The sequence below is a fragment of the Anoplopoma fimbria genome, chromosome 21, assembly GCF_027596085.1.
Source record: "Anoplopoma fimbria isolate UVic2021 breed Golden Eagle Sablefish chromosome 21, Afim_UVic_2022, whole genome shotgun sequence".
Classification (NCBI taxonomy): domain Eukaryota; kingdom Metazoa; phylum Chordata; class Actinopteri; order Perciformes; family Anoplopomatidae; genus Anoplopoma; species Anoplopoma fimbria.
Genome location: NC_072469.1, coordinates 8,447,724 through 8,466,958, shown reverse-complemented (window position 1 = coordinate 8,466,958; position 19,235 = coordinate 8,447,724). Strand labels below are relative to the sequence as shown.

Here is a 19,235-nt window from a genome sequence, read left to right as displayed (position 1 = left end):
CCCAGAGGTCCAGCCCGCGTGAGAGTCACATTACACAGACCTGATCCATTCTCATGTCCCTTGACCTCTCTCAACAGACCAATCCACATACTATTTGGCATTATTCGGTTTCCAGCTGAAAGTTCTTGTTAAAAAAACAGATAAACACAAGGAATATGTTAAAGGAGTTTTATTTGGGAAGATGAAAACAATAAAATATAAATAATATTCACAGACTTTTTCATATGAAAATATTATTAATTTCATAACTCTGCCTTTAAAAAACAAGTAAAAGATGAATGCTCAAAGCGTTGCTTTGCATCTGTAAACAAACTAAAGAAAAAGAGCTTTAGATAGGAAGTTCCTCATAAAACCAGCATATAATCTTTCAAAAAGAATCACATACATATTAAATATTGCACTTTTTATCATCACTAAAACTCCAGACTGTTGACGCTGTCATTAAAAATACAACAGTCAGCTGTGACAAATCCCTTATGAATTTAGCCTTTGGAAATGTAAGACTATATTTGTTTAATGCATACTAAATAATAAACCCCACGATTTATTCACATTGCACTCCACAGCCTAAAAGTGAAATGACTGAAAAGTAAAATGTGGAACAAAACAGATGTGGACACTGGAAGTTTTAAACAATCTGATTAATGTTTTATGAAGCACATCTTTGTGAATAGCTATACTCGATATTTCGGGCTCCTGCAACTGGCTACAATTTAAATCCCTGCTAGGGGCATGACAGGAATGTGACTGTGCAGAGTGAGAATGGGCTGTGGAACAGCGTTGGAAACAACTAATTTTCTTGCTGATTAGTCTGAGGTTGTAAAACAGACTAACCGACTGGTCTCGTCTTCTTTTTATTCTAAAAACATGTGATCTGCGGCAAAAATGAATTAATTGAATGAATAATGTAGATTTTATGTTATTCAGTTTTGTTGTTGGACTGTGTTTGTGTTGTTGAGTTTGAGATAATTGTTTCCATCCACAGCTGAGCCTCAGGCAAACCTGTATAGTGGAAATCCTCAGCGCTACTGGAACTCAGCACCGCTTGTTTTTCAGAACATTGAGTCCTTTCTGGTTCTTTGTCTTAAACGCCATGACAAAGTGCTGAGGGGCGATTTTACCCCGGCCGTCCTCGTCCGTCTGGCCCATGAAGACGTAGTTCAAGCCTAGTGAGGTCACACACAAAACACCTGAATGCAGTGGCGGAACGGCAGAGACATTCAGGGAGGCCAAATATCAAAATCTCCACTCGGCAGGTCTGTATACCGTATGTTTATATGCACACATATAAACATATTTAACGTTGCGACTGTTTGGACAGTGAGTTTTGCCGCTCACCTCACACTTTGGGGCAAGCTCTACCAACTGAGCGTGACGGCACAGCAAAGGAGGCAAACTCAGAGCCATATGTTATTCAGAACAGTCAGCCAAGAACTTTATATTGATTATTATCATTTGGATATGGATACGCTTTTTATTGGCAATTTGATTTCACCAGCACTTTGTGAACTTACCTCTCCTGATAAAAGGACACTTCTTGCACAGGATAACGATCTTGGTGCTCATGGTCTTTCCTGCCTGCTGGATGGCCAGATTGCCTTCTTTATACACGTTGATGATAGAGACCGTGGCGTACATACTTCCTTCTCTCATCACAGCAGTGATGACTGTCCCGGTTATTACTGTCAAAGACACACACATACACACAGGTCATAACAAATGAACTTATACGTGAAAATCCACTAAAATACTATATCCCTTATAGAGAAAATGTGTTCCTTTCATGAACACAAAACTTGACACATTTCCTCATAAACAAGGAAAAGGCCTAGGCATGGATCTAGAGATTTCAGCCCTGCTCTAAAGAAAAAGTCATTGAATGGCCATGGAATTTAGAGCTGTAAAGCTTTTGTGTGTAATGCGAAGAACACAGCAAATGTTTCAACATCAGAGAAAGGGGAGCCTGGAATTTACAGAGGGAAATTTAAAAATAGACATAGCTGTGGTGAAGGGAATCTGCTCTTTTATTGGCGTCATAAATAATCTAAGATAAATGTGAATAATGTGTGCATACTGCTACTGCTAGTTCTTGTCTGTGAAGTGCAGCCTGTGTATGAAGATGTCATGGTTAATTAACAGCATGGCCTCTCATCGTCTCCTTGCAGGCTTTCAACAATCCGACCTTTTAATGTCTCCTTCATTCATCCATGAGCTAATAGCTACTTCCCAAAAACTCAAAAAACACATCAAGGATATAATTTACTGTAATGTTAAGACGTTTAAAGCTAAGCGTTTCCAGGATATGGCCCTGTCTGTGACAAGGCCAAGTTAAATGTGTGATATTATAATTGTCCAGCAGACAGCTAGAAAGTTTTGAGTCAGTGGAGCTGATGTAAAGAAAATTTATTAAAAATGTTGAACTCCATAAGAAAACACCTTATAGGTTAATTTGTCTGAATACACATTTGCTACCTACTGTATATCACAGCTCTTTTTCTTTTTTATTCGGTTGTGCTCACAAATGTGTGAGTCATTTACTGTTTAGTCTGTCCTGGTCTTCAGAAGAACAAAAAACACTGTTTTGTTGTATGGACCTGATATTTAGCAGTGACAGTGGAGGCAGTGGAGTGAGAGGGAATCACATTTGATTCAGTATGAACAGGATTCTTCTCATTGATGGTACCAATATGTCTGGACTTCACTCCAGTTTAATTTCCTGACACAGAGGAGAATAGCCAGAGGACTGCCTGTTTCAATAATGTGTCTGATGATATTGTTATATAAACCAGGGAACTGCTTTTAACATTTCAAAGTGCTCAAATCACATTATTTGATTAAACCAACCAGTTATGGCTTTAAGGATGATGAGAGAAACTATTTTCAGTCCTCCGTCTCGCCACTTCATTTAAATGTGATGTAACATATTGTGTGTTGACTCCACGGCCACATCACACGGGCGACTTTTTCCACATGCACCACCACGCCGCTTGCATTTCCTGAGTTCCTGATGCAATTTCAAGTGAACTCTTTGAAATGCCAACCTAACACATGTGGTAAACAACTCAAAGAGGAAAACATCAGAGAGCAGGGGATTGGCAAACGGAGGTCGAGCCTGAATCAACACGCTCATTTATCAACAGTTTACCCACAGGCAGAGGCTGAGTGTGTGTGTGTGTGTGTGTGTGTGTGTGTGTGTGTGTGTGTGTGTGTGTGTGTGTGTGTGTGTGTGTGTGTGTGTGTGTGTGTGTGTGTGTGTGTGTGTGTGTGTGTGTGTTTACACTGGAGGTAACTGTGTCCTACTGTATCCACTCCTTCACTTCCTGACAGGCTATCAAGGTAGTCTTTGACATGTGCAGTGAGAAATCAGAGGAGCAAAGATAGTGACATGATCAGGACTGTAAACTGCTTGTTTTGGGAGATTTGGCTCCCGATGCTTTAATAAATATTTAAAGAATGTGTACTGTTAAGGTTTCTTACTTTGAATGTATGTACAGTAACAATAAATATGTGCATTAAAAACATTAACAGATCTGGGACATATCAGTGACTGTAGCTTATGTGGTTCAAATAAATTGCAATAAGTATTGATGTTCTTACCAAAATTGCTGGAGCAGTAATTGCTCTCAAGTGTTCCTCGTCTTTTGCATTTCTGCTGGCAGAGGGCTACAGAGTACTTCAGAGCTGCAGAGACACACAGACACAAGATAATTCAATCTCTGCCAGTGATGCAAGCGTGAAAGTTATGGTTGCATCTGTTTCTGCTGTGGTTTGGAGATTGCTCTCAGTAACATAAGAGTCTCTCCAAATGGCCGGCTGTCTGCCTCACAGACAATGTGCAGTGTGTAAAATAGCGAGATAATTGGAGGCGAACATCTGTTTTTAGAGTTAGAGATACAATACATAGTCCATAAAGGAAAGAACCAAGAAAATACAAGGTGACTGTCTAAATATTCTTACTGGAGAAGAAAAAGTCAGGAATGATAAAACAACCAGAAAGCATAATAATGACATCACGGCAGGGAGAGGAGCTAGAATAACCTGGCTTGACTTGTTGATTCTGGTTGCGGTCACATGCCCACATTATATATGAACCTGTGCAATGTGCATAGAGAAAAGTGAGCAAAAGACATTTTTATAGGACCTGTAGTCTCCACTATTATATTTTCTATTCAGTCTTTGCACAGAGTAGAATCATGCATCACAACTGCATGTCAAATTGTGAAGATCCATAGATTAGCTTGACCATTTTTGTTTAACAGACCACTTTAACCCATTTATTTAAAAAGAGTAATCGTAACTATGCTAACTATTTATCCACATGTACTGTAAACCAGCTCTGATTCTGACACCGTACGCCATGTTAAACGGACTCTAGCAGTACACTTCACTTCTTCTTTTCTTGCCCAGATCTGCTATCAGAAGCAGATTGCAAATATCCCCTTAAATTTAAAGTGAAAAATAAATCCCACATGTTAGAAAGAGAATCCAATAGTGCAAAGCCAGCATGTATCATAGCTACATCAACAAAGACAGATGTTAGAAGACCTCTACAGGTTTATATTGGATAAAAGCTGCTACCTACGTATGGGCCTGGTGGTGACTGGCTGTGTGGTAGTGGTGGGTGGTATCGTAGTGGAGGGGAATTTCTTTGGTCTGAACTTGTAGTGTCCAATGAAGCCGTCTGCGGTTAGACTGAGATCTGACAGGAACTGGATGAGGAGCTGGTTCCCATCTGAAAACACTGGACTGCAAAGAAACACAAACAAGCAGACTGAGTGTAAATTGAGAGGAATTCATATGATGGATGTTTTAGTGAAAGTAAAATCAGAAACGCCTACTCTGGGGGGCTGTCTCCACAATATTTGCCAATCCTCTTGGCATCGTTGATTTCTGCGCCGTTGAAAATGGAGACGTGATCATAGCGGCAGTAGTTATCTCTTTCCACATCAAACTTCTCAAACTTGACTTCAATAATCTGCAGCAGGAGACAAACCACATGGAAAATATTATTTCATGCACCAAAATCTAAATCTAAAATAGGGCTATCAAGGTAGGCTGTTAGACTAAAGGTTACCCTATCATTTGTGGGATGATGTAGTCTTGTTCCACATCCATTGCACATTGAACTGTCTTTAAGGAATGCTCCACGATTTAGCATGACACAATGTTGGCCTTATGTAGTGCAGTTAAATTTAAAAGTTTTAGCATGGAGCATCAGTGATCTACTGTTGACAAACTGAATAATTAGTGTCTTTCTTTCTCTATTAATACTTAAGCTGTTTAATAGGTCCATTTGCATCTGTATTTCTTTAAGAACTTTGCACACAACATCGCCTTTTATGAATTAATTAAACACTCTTACCTGGTTCTTTGGTGCCACTATGTGCCAGGAGCAGGTGACACCAGCTGGATAGTCCTTCTCAGGCCAGTTGGGAGTTTTGAAAGTCCCAGCAGGCTTGTCCAATCTGCCTCCACAGTACTGGTCCCCTGTGGAGTGATGACATATATTAATCTTGGATAGTCACCAGGAATAATCTGCAAAATAGCATTCCTGCTCCTTGAGGGGAATGATCGAGATTCTAGCATCATTATTAACCAGGACCGGCATGCACATTATATAATCCTGTAATGAACCACTACTGTAATAGCAGCTATCATTGCCTTCTTTGTAATTATGTGCACCCTAAAGAGTAAGTCAGTCATTAGTCCTGTGCAGAGGACAGTTTAAAAAAGACAGTATCCTTCCAACGTCGTGAAGCATCTGAGAAACATCAGTTTAATAATAACACAAGTTCTTCAGACTAAACCTCTTGAAGACATGTTTCCTTTGTAACATACACTTAGATTGATGTTTCCTTTCCAACATAAAGAAGTACAAGTTAGCACAGAGACAAAAATAGACACTTAACAAATGTTGTGCTGTACAGTTTTGACAACGCTTAAAGACAGTATGGCAACAGTCTATGGTATCTACTACCATCCGTAGTGTAGAGACAGACAGGCTGGTTAATAGACAGCTGTCAGCTCCTTGGTTTCAGAGAACCAGCCATTAAAATTCCAAATCCCGACAAAGTGACTACGCAACCCTGCAGAGAGGAAGAGGCTCATTCAACTCTAAGTGATACTACTGATCTGTGCCTTCTACTGAAGTGCTCCAAAAAATGTCAGTGAGAAATTCCACATCATACTACGAAAAGTTGACAAGATATTCCTCCCTTTTTGAACCTTAAACCCATAGCATTGTTTCTGAAAACTGAAACCCACAAGGTTCACTGTTTTTCGCTGATCAGAAGACAACCTTCACTTCCTTTTGTTTACGTGTGTGTCGGCATGCCTTGAGACTAAATTCTGCTTAAGGAGGTACATTTTTTCTCCGTCTATCTGTCTGTTGGTCTGGGTATAGTGCTACCATGCAATGACCTCACTGAAGCTTTTCTTGTTATACAGCCTTGTTAATTTTCTTTTTAGAGACTGACCCTATACCAACACAGGCACAATCCTAGACCAGTATCAGATTCCTTTATGGGGTGAAGTCATGGCTGAGACAGAGTCCCACGTGTCTCTGTAGGCCATTACATGCTTGGGTAGCAGCAAGATATTCTCTACACCTTGGCACCTATGTGTAGGACAGCAACATAATAGCCAGCATGCCAAAACTATTCTCTAAGCTTCTTCTTCCCGTGTTTGCCTACCTCTTTCATGTGGGTGGGCAGCAGTGAAAACAGCCAGGAAGCCACTACCAGCCGTGTTGGCATCAGATACCATCTGTAGGAGCATCTTGTTGCCCGTGGAAACCAGTGCTCCTGGCTTGAACGTCCCACAGAAGCGACCAAGCCTCTGCCCACTGACATGGCCACTGTAAACATCCACATAGTCATAGCGGCACAGGTTGTCGCTCTCCAGGTCAATAAAGCGGAATGACAGGACCACCACCTTTCCCTCAGGGACCTGGGTGGGAATTTACAGAGGGCATTAAGGGTTACACACATATCAACATTACTGAGAGCAGTAGAATGTTGGCTCGTTACTTCAATGGTGTAAAACTATGATCTCCACATGTGATTGAGCCTGAGCCTTCCTCGTAGCACTTATTGCATTCGTATTAGTTGTTGCACTCACTGTATTCGTATCAGTTCGCTGCACTTATTGAATTCGTATTCGTTTACTGCACTTATCCTATTCGTAGTAGTTTGTAGCACTTATTATATTCGTATTAGTCTGTTGCAATTATTGTTTTCGTAGTAATTTGCCTCTGCACTATACTTTTGCTCTGGTTTATGCTTTAAGATGCTTGTTTAAGAAAGGAGATGCACTTATGACTTCTGGTGACTAGTAGTTCTCTTGAATACCTATGTTGACTACACTTCTTGTAAGTCGCTTTGGATAAAAGCGTCTGCTAAATGACTGTAATGTAATGTAATGTAGTGTGATTGCAGATACTAACAGCATATTTTTGACAGTAGGTCTGACTTATGTAAAGGCAAAATGCATCTTGGTCCAGCCAACACCTTGACTGTTTTAAATCTACAGTAATGTGAGCCAGTCAGCCAAAACCGCCTTAAGCCGGCTGTGGTTGAGTATTTTTAGAAGGAAATTGGGAGTTTGGGGTAAGAGAATCATACTATTATATTGTGCAGCTGTTTGGTATGTTTTCAATCACAATTTAGATATCATTTTTTTTATTCTAGTCTATGAAAGCTAAATATGAATATGAAATGTGACTTACTGTGATTCTCCACACACATTTGGTATTTGGAGGGTAAACTCCGGGGTACCCCTGGCTCCCGATTACTCCAGAGTCCCCTGTAATGTTTCCTCCGCAGGTGAAGGTTGGTCTAGATGGGGGAGAGAATGTTTTCTGTTTTCAAAATATCAAATGTTAATGATGTGTTAAAGCAATAAACAAGTTTAGACGTTAACGACAGCCTGCGGTTGGGTGAACACAGACTTAATTCAATGCGCCATATGTCCTGACCGGAGGCGCTCCGGACTGCAGAAGAAATTCCTTTAAATAAACTCCGGTCCACTGACGCTGCTTCTCCACAGTCCACAGTCCACACGCAATCCTTGACACCTTGCTCACTCATTAAGCTTTCAAATCGATTTAAGAATAAATAAATAAATAAAATAAAATAAAATAAAATAAAATAAAATAAAATAAAATAAAATAAAATAAAAGGTGTACCTCCGCTGGGACTGCGCGCAAACCTCTGTGAAGAACAGCAGACTCCATGCGCAAAAAAGACTGCATGTTCTCCACATAGTTGGGTTAACGGAGCAGGCTCTTCTGCTGTTTTCGCCCTGGGACATGAGTGGCATTGTGTTCGGCTGCTCAAACGGTGGTGTAAAGTGGGCTACCCAGGAGTTCCTGCTGGGAGTTTCAGTAACTGCAAGCCGGAGCAGATGAATATAGCGTTTGTTCTGCGTGTATGGAGGGACGGAGCACAGGCTGCTGCTTTTAGCAAAAAAAAAAAAAAAAAAAAAAAAAAAAGAAAAAAAAAAAAATACAGAAGCACTGGGAGGGTTGGAGGTCTCGCATTAGTTTCCTTCTCCACCTGGCCTGGAAAACCTTGCAGGAGGTGGCATGAATAAACTTGACTCTCCCGCAGTCATACATGACTAATATGCATCATATTCTACTCACATGTGGCAGTGACTTCACACAGCATCACATCTGCCTGCAATGAGCCAAACATACAGTATACAAACAGATGTGATGGAGGGGAAACTGTGGCAGCTGCTTTTAAACAGGAATGCACATTTGATAGCAGCTTGAAGCATGATTAAAACACATGTTAAAAGATGATCTTGGTTGTCACAATAATATTCACCGGTAACAGAGATACTTCTAGATAGAGACAGAGAGGAGAGCACAACCTGCTGGACTAAACATGGTACAAGCGGCTACTTGGCACATATTTTATATAGCTCAAATCAGCCGGTGTAATATGAAAAGATCCAGTAAACTGTGTGGCTCAAATGTACTGTTATTTATGCTACATCAATTACATTACTACACAGATTAGGATCTTGCATCATGTACCTATGTCTATGCGAAGCTACAAATATTATATAATAATAAAACAACTGTAAAAAAAAAAATGTTTAATTGGTCATGTCAAATGAGATCACGTTGTTTAAATTTTTTTTTTTTGTTCATGTACAGTACCAGTCATTTGTTTGTTTACCACATAATTCCATATGTGTTCCTTCATAGTTTGGATGTCTTCAATATTAATCTACAATGTAGAAAAATATAAAAATAAAAATAAAGAAAAACCATTGAATGAGAAGGTGTGTCCAAACTTTTGACTGGTACTGTATATATATATATTTTAAATGTTTAATTGGTCATGTAAAATTAGATCACGTTGTTTAAAAAAACAACATGGCAATTTTGTTGGGTTTTTTTGTTCATGTACAGAACCAGTCAAAAGTTTGGACACACCTTCTCATTCAACTACTTTGAAGAATCTAAAATATAAAACATATTCTGGTTTGTTGAGCATTTGTTTGTTTACCACATAATTTTTTTTTAAATGTTTTTATTGGTCATGTAAAATGAGATCACGTTGTTTAAAAAAAAAAACAACATTGCAATTTTGTTGGGTTGTTTTTGTTCATGTAAATATGACCGCTAAAGAGTGACTGTAATAAGTTCATCCATCACTGATTCGGTGATCGACTGTGCTGCCTGGAGCTTCACGTTTGCCGCTCCATCCTGTTATCGCCGATCGATTGTTTGTCAGTCACACAAAAGATGGCGGACCGAACGCCTGGTGGCTCTCAAAAAGCTAGCGCTAAGGTGAATTATTACCGTTTGCACTTGCATTGGCCAGGACTTTCTTGTTGTAATGAAACGATTTAAATCACAGTTTGACTGAACAACCTCGACCGTCTACCTTTTAAAAGCACGCAAGAGACAGGAGTCACGAGTGTGCGCAACGGTGGTAGCTAGCTAACTAGCAGCGTGCTAAAGCTAGCCACAGTGGCTAATGCAGCTAAGCTAAGCGATGTAGCTAGCTGACGCCTCACAAGACGGACTAGCCCGGGCCAGTTGACCCAGAAAGAAATAGTGTTTGCACAGCTTACAAGTAGTGATGAAGCGAAGAATTAGAACAATTAAGTTGATGCATGAATTCAGAAGTAGTTGTTAAATGTAATGTATTGCAACTCGGGCCTAGCAACATTTGCGCCTTTAGCTAGGTCCTTGTTGCAGTCGGCGGCGCTGCAGCAGCTTAAGGCCTCTGGATCATTCACTCAGTTGTGTTTACATACTGATGTCAGGATGCAAACACGTTTTTGCAGCGTTCAGCATATCCATCAAAGCTTTGGGATGTTGTTTGCAACCTGCAAGTGCACACAAGATAACTTCAGTGTATTTTGAGCTGCATGCTGTTGCGGTAATGGATCCCGCGTCACCTACCTGTCAGGATATCTGTCACATTTTCTCAATCATCTGAGTGTTAATGAAGACTATTTGGACCGATGATGATCTGTGTGATGGACTGTATATGTGTCCTATGCACCGAAATGTAAAGATCTGTTGAGGGACTATGAAATAAGTTGTTTGTTTACATCCACAGGCGTTGCTTGAGAGCAAATTGAAGTCCTTCAGCATTGGCAAAATGGCAGTGGGAAAGAGGACCCTAAGCAAGAAGGAACAAGATGAAATAAAGAAGAAAGTAAGTATTGGCTTCCTTTTTGAGAGAATATTGTCTATAACATTGTACAACGATGCTTCTCTGTAAGTTGCTACGTGTGTTTATTTACTTTAACACCGGTTTCTGTGTTCAGGAGGATGAGCGGGCAGCAGCAGAGATTTATGAGGAGTTTCTTGCGGCTTTTGAAGGAGGAGGGAGGGCAAAGTCAAGGCTTTTGTCCGTGGTGGTATTGCAAATGCATCAAAAGGTAAAATGTTTCTTTCATCTCAATGAAGTGTTTCCCAATTAAATCTCATAATAATTTTGGGCACAATCACAGTTCTCAATGTCCTCCATCCATGACTTAAAAAGTGCAATTTTAATGCAACTGTATTGGAAACCAGAACAAACACACTATTTTAATCTTTCAGAGGAGGCAGCTGCCGATGAGAAGAAAGGAAAGTTGTACAAGCCCAAGTCACGTTTTGAGAACCAAACAAAAAGCTTCTTACCTTTGGATACCCCGCCTCAGTTTTTGCCGATAGACAAAAGAACTGTAAGTACTATCACAGTCAACAAGTAGCCTCTCTTGTAACTGCTGTAGTTAATGATATTATTTCCACATGTGTATTTCAGCCTGTGAAGAAAATTACTGAAAAGGAAAAGAAGAAGAGCAACTTGGAGCTCTTCAAAGAAGAACTTAAACAGTAAGTTCTAGTACATTAACCTTTTAGACATTTTACGGTGGGGAATGGTGCGGTTCCAAAGTATGTTTGTGTAGTTTGAACATAGGTTGTACGTAATTGTTCTTCATGCTGTTTCCTGCAGAATACAGGAGGAAAGGGATGAAAGACACAAGCTGAAAGGACGTGTTAGTCGTTTCGAACCTCTCTCGGGCACAGACGGAAGACGCTCATGTAAGTGTCTTAAAGCTTCATGACTGTGTTTCATGTACTAACTTTTCCTGAAATGGCGCTGTCCTGCAAGCCTTCCTCCACTCACCCACTCCCCACCCCTGTCTACTTTTGCCCTGAAACAAAATTTATACTGCGTTTCTGCTTCTTTTAGCGGATGGTTCTTCAAGAAGAAACCGTCCGTCCAGTGGTAATTTTGACTTAATTATAGCGGCCGTGAATATCCTCATCTTGCAAAGAAAATTTGTTGTTCTGTCAGACACCAAAGGAAATTCTTCTTTTTGTTGTTTTTTCTGCAGTTTTGGATGATTGTGCGCCAGGTTCCCATGATGTTGGAGACCCATCCACTACTAACTTGTATCTCGGAAACATCAATCCACAGGTAAATTTGGATCCAAATATGCACGAAGGGAGACACTAAAGCACTAACTGACATAGATTTGCTGTGAACAGGACAGTGTGAAATGAAAAAAAAAAAAATTGTTAACTTTAATTTTTGCTAAAAAAGATATTAAAATACTTTGAACTTTTTTAAGCATTATATTCAAACATCATTTTTGGCCAATTTTGACAGCCCTTGTTGCTTTGCTGTGGGCCAAATGTGTTGCTTATAGTCCTGTTTTCAAGTGGTTGTGTTGTGCAGATATTAGCCAATGCCAATTTATGAAGTAATAACATACCTGCATATCTTTTTAAATTTTAGATGAATGAGGAGATGCTGTGTCAAGAGTTTGGCCGTTATGGTCCTCTGGCCAGCGTGAAGATCATGTGGCCAAGAACAGACGAGGAGAGGGCTCGGGAGAGGAACTGTGGTTTTGTTGCTTTCATGAACAGGAGGGATGCTGAGCGAGCTCTCAAGAACCTAAATGGTACAATGCTGTTTTATAAATTACATTCTTTTCATAATTAAATGTAAGTTTTTTTTATAAATAAAGTAATTAATTGTTTTACTCCCCTTACAGGAAAGATGATAATGAACTTTGAGATGAAATTAGGATGGGGCAAAGGTGTGCCCATCCCACCCCACCCCATCTACATCCCTCCTTCCATGATGGAGCACACACTCCCACCGCCTCCCTCTGGCCTACCCTTCAATGCACAGCCCCGGGAGAGGCTAAAGAACCCCAGCGCTCCCTTGCTTCCTCCACCTAAAAACAAGGAGGAGTTTGAGAAGGTAACTAAGCATGTCAGCCTAGGATTTTCTCATGGGTTATGGCAGTGTTTTGTTAATTCAGCTGGTAAGATGTTAGCCTTTATAATGAGCAGTCAGTACATGTTTGAATCCATTTATGTAAATGATAGTTTTTGTCTTGCTGAGTTAAACTAGTTTTGCAGTGTGTATCAAAGTGTGGGTATAGTGAAATGTTAGCGTGGAAAATACTCAGTGTTACAGGGAGGTTTTTATGGTTAATGAATCCAGTGTCAGGGGTGTTTGGCCATTAGTAAAACTGACGGCAGTAAAGGAAAATTGTTGTCTATTTGCACTTTAAATGAATTTTTTATATTTTTCACCTGTTGCCTTTTAACAATACTCACATTCTATGTTTATTATCTGATGTGACTTCATATACAGACTCTGTCGCAAGCCATAGTCAAAGTGGTTATCCCAACAGAAAGGTACATGTTTTTCTTTTTTTAAATTGGTGTACAAACTTAGAAAAAAACATCCCATAATGAAGATAAAGTTTGATCAGTTGATCACTGCATGCTACAGGGGTCTGGTCAGTATGGGTGAGCAATGGTTGAGGCTATTGTACAATGTCATCATATTAGTAGATAGAATAATACTGACCAACAAGTTTGTTTTGTACCTTTTCTCTTTCACACTTCATCACAAAAACATCATTATAGTGCTTATTTAATGTGCTGTTTAGAGCCAAACATCATGAATTTAGTCCATCACAGTTCCACTCCATACATCAACATTCAATTGTGTTGTTTTTCAACTTTTTTAGCATGTTACTCTGCCACATACATAGTCTGCTGATTGTAGATCTGTAGTTGTGAAATCCTGCTTTCTGACCATTGCTCACTCAGACCGTCTACCCCCTTGGCCTCTGTCATTCTACCGGGCGCTCAGTAAATCTGGCCCCTGCCAACAAATCCAAACCTGCCAATATTATTCTATATATGACCTTTGACATTGGCCTTGGTGAGCAGCACAAGTTGAACTGTCTGCAGCAGCGAGGGACCTGAAAAGCATCATGGGATGGATTGGGAAAGTATACTGAATTTTACCCCGCCATTGGTATGATCGGCTCCAATACAAGTAAATGTATTCTGTGTTGTCAAATGAAAGACATCATTTGTCTTGTTGAACACTTTAGGCTAATTGTATGCAGCCTGCACCATATATTTCCCCCAAATTGTCACAGAAGAACTTAAGTGAATCTTATTTGCACTGTATTCAGTCTTCTACCAACTCCACCAGCAAAAAAACATGTTTAGCCTGTTTAGGCCATCAGTCCTGTACTGCTTTGGTTCTTCTTCACTTCACATTAGTCAGGTTATGAGTGGGGATTGAGAGGCACTGTATTTACAGATTCAGTTAATACAGTGTCTTGTCAATGTCTCGCTCCTACTTTCCCAAGTTCTTCAGTCTCACTTGTTTCCCTTTTTTATGTAATTGTTGCCCATTTTTTTAAAATTTGAAACTAGGAAGAGATGGAAAAGGTCCATGCAGTGCAATGTAATTTATACCTGTTGCACTGTATCTTTAAATAACGTAGGCACAAACTTGATATGAAGACTTACCAACTATTTAAAAAAAATCTACTGTCGCCTGAATTGTTAGTTTTTTAATGAATTGTTAATATTATGAAGGTTTAGTAACATTTTCTATGATACCCATGTCTATAATGCATTCTGATCATTCTTACATTGCAGATTAATTGGCTTATAGCACTGTATAATTATAGTTATAGGCAATCCTAAATACTCAGTATTCTTTGTAACAATAATCATAACACATTATATAGCATTTTATAATAACTTATAAGGTCAGGTATCATAAAACTTCATAATCACTTGCTGACTTTGTGTCAGAGTGTAATACAATTCCCATAGTTGTGAAACATTATAATCATATAATTATGCATTATAATGTGATTCAAAGCTACTCTTAATGGTCATTGTTTGCTTTAATATCATTTTTTTGCTCTTTTATAGATTTCCTGATATTCTTTTTCACTTTTCTTACAGCAAACAATGACCGTGTAGGATAACTTCTTTATTGTTTAATTTAGAGTTTATTAATCTTAAACATGTCTCATGCATGAGTGCTTATAATTATAGTGATATAAGGAGATTATAACGCATTATCGGTAGGTTTATCATGCATTATAGACATGGGTCATAGAAAGTGTTATTGAAAGGTTTACTGTAACATCCGTTGTCATTTCAGTTTGGTTTTTTTTTGGCAGCATTTATGTATTGATGTTCTACATAGGGCTCAGGTTACATTTGCTTTAAGCCTGGTATATGACACTCTTGGACAGTTGTTTCCCTATTAAAATATGCCTAACTTGATCCTTTTCAGTAAATTAGTAGTGAATAATTATTGTTATTTTGGCTGGCAGTCCAATATTCAGTTACAGCCTACTGCATGTCACATCTGCAGTTATGACCAACAGCATTTGTTTTGTCAATTATGCATCGGGCCTGGCAAGAGACAACTGTTCTGAGTGTCAAACCACCAAGCAAAATGAAACTTTTAACAGACAGGCTTTTGTAGTGGTCAAGAGTCAGGCCTGTCTGAATCCGTTTGCTTTAACTGTGTTTTTCTTGTAGGAATTTGCTCTCTCTCATCCACCGAATGATCGAGTTTGTGGTGCGTGAAGGCCCAATGTTTGAAGCCATGATCATGAACAGAGAAATCAACAACCCCATGTACAGGTCAGCGCCACTGCACATCAGTAATACTGTTGTATTTTAACATTTAAGTAGTTAATAGTATTTGCATGCTCATGTTTGTGATTTTTTTCTTCTTCCAGGTTTCTATTTGAGAACCAAGGCCCAGCACATGTTTACTACCGCTGGAAGCTCTACACCATATTACAGGTTTGATTTCTAAGTTATACAATTGCTTGAGTTGAGCATAAAGTTTCAGTGATATTCTTCCCAGATTGAAGAAAAATGTCATGATGAACTTGTTTTGATATTAACTGTTAATTACTTGCTCAGGGTGAAGCACCAGTCAAATGGAAAACAGAGGACTTCAGGATGTTTAAGAATGGCTCCTTGTGGCGTCCGCCTCCTCTTAATCCGTACCTCCATGGTCCTTATGATGACGGTGAGGAAGAGGAGGAAGACGAGGACGGCAGCAAGAAAGGCTGCTTGAAAGAAGAGTAAGACCATTTCCTAATGACTTTTGGCCTTGATCAAGTTAAAAATGTAGTCTTAAACTGTATCATCTCATGATTCATCAGATTTGTTAAAATGCTCTGCTGTTGGTGAACCTGCAGTTAGATTTATATTTATTGCCCTTCAATACTACAGCGAGCGGGACAAACTAGAGGAGATGCTGCGTGGTTTGACTCCCAGGAGGGGAGACATAGCAGAAGCCATGTTGTTTTGCCTCAGCCGTGCCGATGCCGCTGAAGAGATTGTGGAGTGTGTCACAGAGTCTCTCTCCATTCTCAAAACCCCTCTTCCCAAGAAGGTAAGATAAAGCAGCAATCTTTTGCCAAGAAAAGGACCAACAACATCCATGAATATTATATTCTGTGCAAAATTAAATCAAATGTTCTCTTTTACATTTCAGATTGCACGGTTATATCTAGTTTCTGATGTGCTGTACAACTCTTCTGCCAAAGTATCCAATGCGTCTTACTACAGAAAATTGTGAGTAGTGTAATTCTTTGGACTGTATGACACAGCACTGTCAATTTAAGTTCTGAATACCAAGGTTCAAATTCACATTAATGCTCTGACCCTCTTCTCAACAGTTTTGAGACGAAGCTATGCCAGATTTTTGCAGACCTCAACTCAACATACAAATCCATACAGGGCCACCTTCAGAGTGAGAACTTTAAGGTACCACACATCCAAATCCCACTAAGTAAACTAAACACAAATATTTGAACTATCGGTTTGTTACCAACATTATATCGCTCAACCATCCTTCTTCTCTTCTTCTTTGTGGCAGCAACGGGTCATGTCATGTTTCCGGGCATGGGAGGACTGGGCTGTGTATCCGGACCCCTTCCTGATCAAGCTGCAGAACATCTTCCTGGGTCTAGTTAATATCTCTGCAGAGAAGGAACCCCCTGTTGTCATTGTGGAGGTACATGATGTAACAATACATGACCATTGTAATATTCTAAAAAATATGTTACTATAAGAACTTTTATTTCAAACCTATCCCATGAGTTACTTAAGTCCTGGCTTGATTTGTTTTTCCTTTGTTCCATCTTTGGTCCAGGCTGAGCCAGCAGAGGACATTGATGGGGCTCCAATAGGGGAGTATGTAGATGGAGCTCTGCTGGAGGATGTGGATGGAGTGCCGATAGATGCAGGGCCCATTGATGGAGCTCCTATTGACGGAGCCCCACTGGATGATCTAGATGGTGTTCCTATCAAGCCCATGGAAGAAGACATAGATGGAATACCTTGTGAGTTGTGCAGAGACCTACGTAGGATGTTGTATGAGGTGGTTGTGTCTGACATGCTCTACTGTATGCAGCTCTTGTAAAGTTGCTCAAGTTCTTGCTATTTTCCTGGTTTCCATAGTGGATCCGTCCAAGGAGGCAACCTTCAAGGTGGCACCCTCAAAATGGGAGGCGGTGGATGAGTCGGAGTTAGAATCTCAAGGTGAGACAGTTGGATGGCATCAAACTACTAAGTTTAACATATGAAAAGCTTTCACTTTAGTACATAAACTTTCTTTGTCACCAGTTTTGTTTGTGTGCATTCTTAGTTGCAGTTTTATCTTCTTTTGTTTGCTCCTTAGCTGTGACAACTTCAAAATGGGAGGCATTCGAGCAGCCAGAAGAAACAAAAAAGTGAGTTGTGTGTGTGTGTGTTATCTTTTAAGGATAATATTCTGTTCTGCAAATACATCGCTGCACCCTTAAACCTTTTTTTAAAATCAACCGTTTCCGACTCTGAAGGGATGAGGAGGACAGTGATTATGATGAAAGGAGCCCTCGCTCAGATGATAATCAGAGCTACTCAAACCCCGTCAGAGAGGACTCGGATGTTAAGGCCAAAATGTCTGAAATGAATGAGGAGAAACGCACAAAGCTCAGAGAAATAGAGGTACTTTAACTATAATACACCCCCATAGTACAAGACCAACATATCATGTAATTTGTGATGTTTTGCATGCCGATAAAATGTATTGTTTTATTATAATAGTTTTATTGTTCACCCAGGTTAAGGTAATGAAGTTCCAAGATGAGCTGGAGTCTGGGAAAAGGCCCAAGAAGCCTGGGCAGAGTATTCAGGAGCAAGTGGAGCACTACAGGGAAAAATTACTACAAAAGGTATTTAAGTTGGGCTCTTCAGATTTGAATATAGATGTGTCAAATACAGAAAATTGAAATTCAAGATGTGGTTAATTTGATGTTTCCTTAAATTAGGAAAAGGAAAAGGAGAAACTTGAACGGGAGAAAGAGAGGGAGAAGAAAGAGAAGGAGAAAGCTGATGCGCGTCTGAAGGACTTGAAGAAGGAAAAAGAAAAGGACGACACGCCAACCAGGAAAGAGAGGTGAGATAACCACGGCAGGCTGCGGTGTCGTCTCAGGTTCAACAATCAGTTAAGGTGTAATTTAATCTGACAGATATGTCTCCTCTCTGGTTGATAGGAAGCGGCGTCACAGTGGGTCACCCAGCCCAACGAGGAGTAGCAGCCGACGAGGGCGGTCATCCTCACCCCGTTCAGAGCGGTCCGAAAGATCAGAACGCTCCGACCGCTCGTATTCTAAAGACACATCTTCCCGCACCACCCATAAAGACTCCCCGCGATCCACAACAACAAAAAAGGCCTCAAAGAGGTAAGACTGTGAACAGTGCTTACGCCGATGTTGTCATTAGACCTGTGTTTTCCCCCTTTACCCGAATGACTAAGTTATGTTTGTTTTTTTTAATTAATTTCAGTGTGGTTAGGAGAGTTAAAACATTTAGATGTAATTTCCCATTTGTCCCCCTAGATCTCCTTCCCCTCGAACACCCAAAAGATCCAGGAGGTCGCGCTCTAAGACGCCTAAGAAATCAGCAAAGAAGTCCCGCTCCAAATCAAGGTCACCTCACCGGTCTCATAAGAAATCAAAGAAGAGCAAACACTGACACGTATTTTCCTTCAACCTCCCCATTCTTCCCTTTTCTGCACCGTGTTGTATAAAAGATTGACTGAATGATTTGGTAGCTGAAGATCTCTGCCCAAATGTTAATGTATAGACAATGAAGAGTGGAGGGTGTTGCATGGGTTGCCATCAGGTGTATCAAATGGCTAGGGGCCATTGCTGTTTTATATTGTACAAAAAATAATGTGCTTGTGTGTCCTGATTTCCCAACACCTCCCAATGGAATTCATCCATGTGGTAGAACATACCCCAGCAGAGTGTTATGACAATAGTCATATTCATGCTGTCATTTTCTGTTTTTGTAGTTAACATTAAAAAGGATTCCTAATAAACAAATGTAATTTTTAAATCAATCATGATGTGGACATTCAGAA

General features: G+C 39.9%; 2 protein-coding genes across 2 annotated transcripts; one reads left to right on the top strand and one right to left on the bottom strand.

Annotated features, from left to right (window-relative positions):
- Window positions 1–172: 172 nt before the first annotated feature.
- Window positions 173–8,420, bottom strand: pcolce2b (procollagen C-endopeptidase enhancer 2b). Its single transcript, XM_054623077.1, has 9 exons — window positions 8,186–8,420; window positions 7,727–7,835; window positions 6,693–6,948; window positions 5,363–5,487; window positions 4,839–4,975; window positions 4,583–4,746; window positions 3,598–3,681; window positions 1,515–1,682; window positions 173–1,166 (listed from the first exon to the last, which is right to left on the bottom strand). The coding sequence occupies exons 1-9, from the start codon at window positions 8,317–8,319 to the stop codon at window positions 1,036–1,038; spliced, it is 1,308 nt and encodes a 435-aa protein (XP_054479052.1). The 5' UTR covers window positions 8,320–8,420; the 3' UTR covers window positions 173–1,035.
- A 1,272-nt stretch (window positions 8,421–9,692) lies between these two features.
- u2surp (U2 snRNP-associated SURP domain containing) lies at window positions 9,693–19,214 on the top strand. The gene is given in 27 exon segments (XM_054623331.1): window positions 9,693–9,805; window positions 10,587–10,685; window positions 10,798–10,857; window positions 10,860–10,911; window positions 11,075–11,199; window positions 11,280–11,350; window positions 11,472–11,560; window positions 11,712–11,747; window positions 11,857–11,939; window positions 12,261–12,426; window positions 12,520–12,731; window positions 13,131–13,174; window positions 15,347–15,451; window positions 15,550–15,616; window positions 15,740–15,903; window positions 16,055–16,217; window positions 16,320–16,399; window positions 16,504–16,591; window positions 16,704–16,841; window positions 16,980–17,169; window positions 17,288–17,368; window positions 17,508–17,559; window positions 17,668–17,815; window positions 17,932–18,042; window positions 18,139–18,266; window positions 18,364–18,552; window positions 18,709–19,214. Coding segments are annotated over 27 exon segments (2,922 nt in total). The 5' UTR covers window positions 9,693–9,760; the 3' UTR covers window positions 18,845–19,214.
- Window positions 19,215–19,235: the final 21 nt, after the last annotated feature.

What these genes read in the sequence shown, in the direction of transcription:
- pcolce2b (XM_054623077.1), bottom strand. Translation starts at nt 8,319, where the DNA reads ATGCCACTCATGTCCCAGGGCGAAAACAGCAGAAGAGCCTGCTCCGTT. An exon ending in TGCCCACCCACATGAAAGAG is followed by an intron (nt 5,488 to 6,692) that starts GTAGGCAAACAC and finishes ATCACTCCACAG; the next exon opens with GGGACCAGTACTGTGGAGGC. An exon ending in GTGTCCTTTTATCAGGAGAG is followed by an intron (nt 1,167 to 1,514) that starts GTAAGTTCACAA and finishes TGACCTCACTAG; the next exon opens with GCTTGAACTACGTCTTCATG.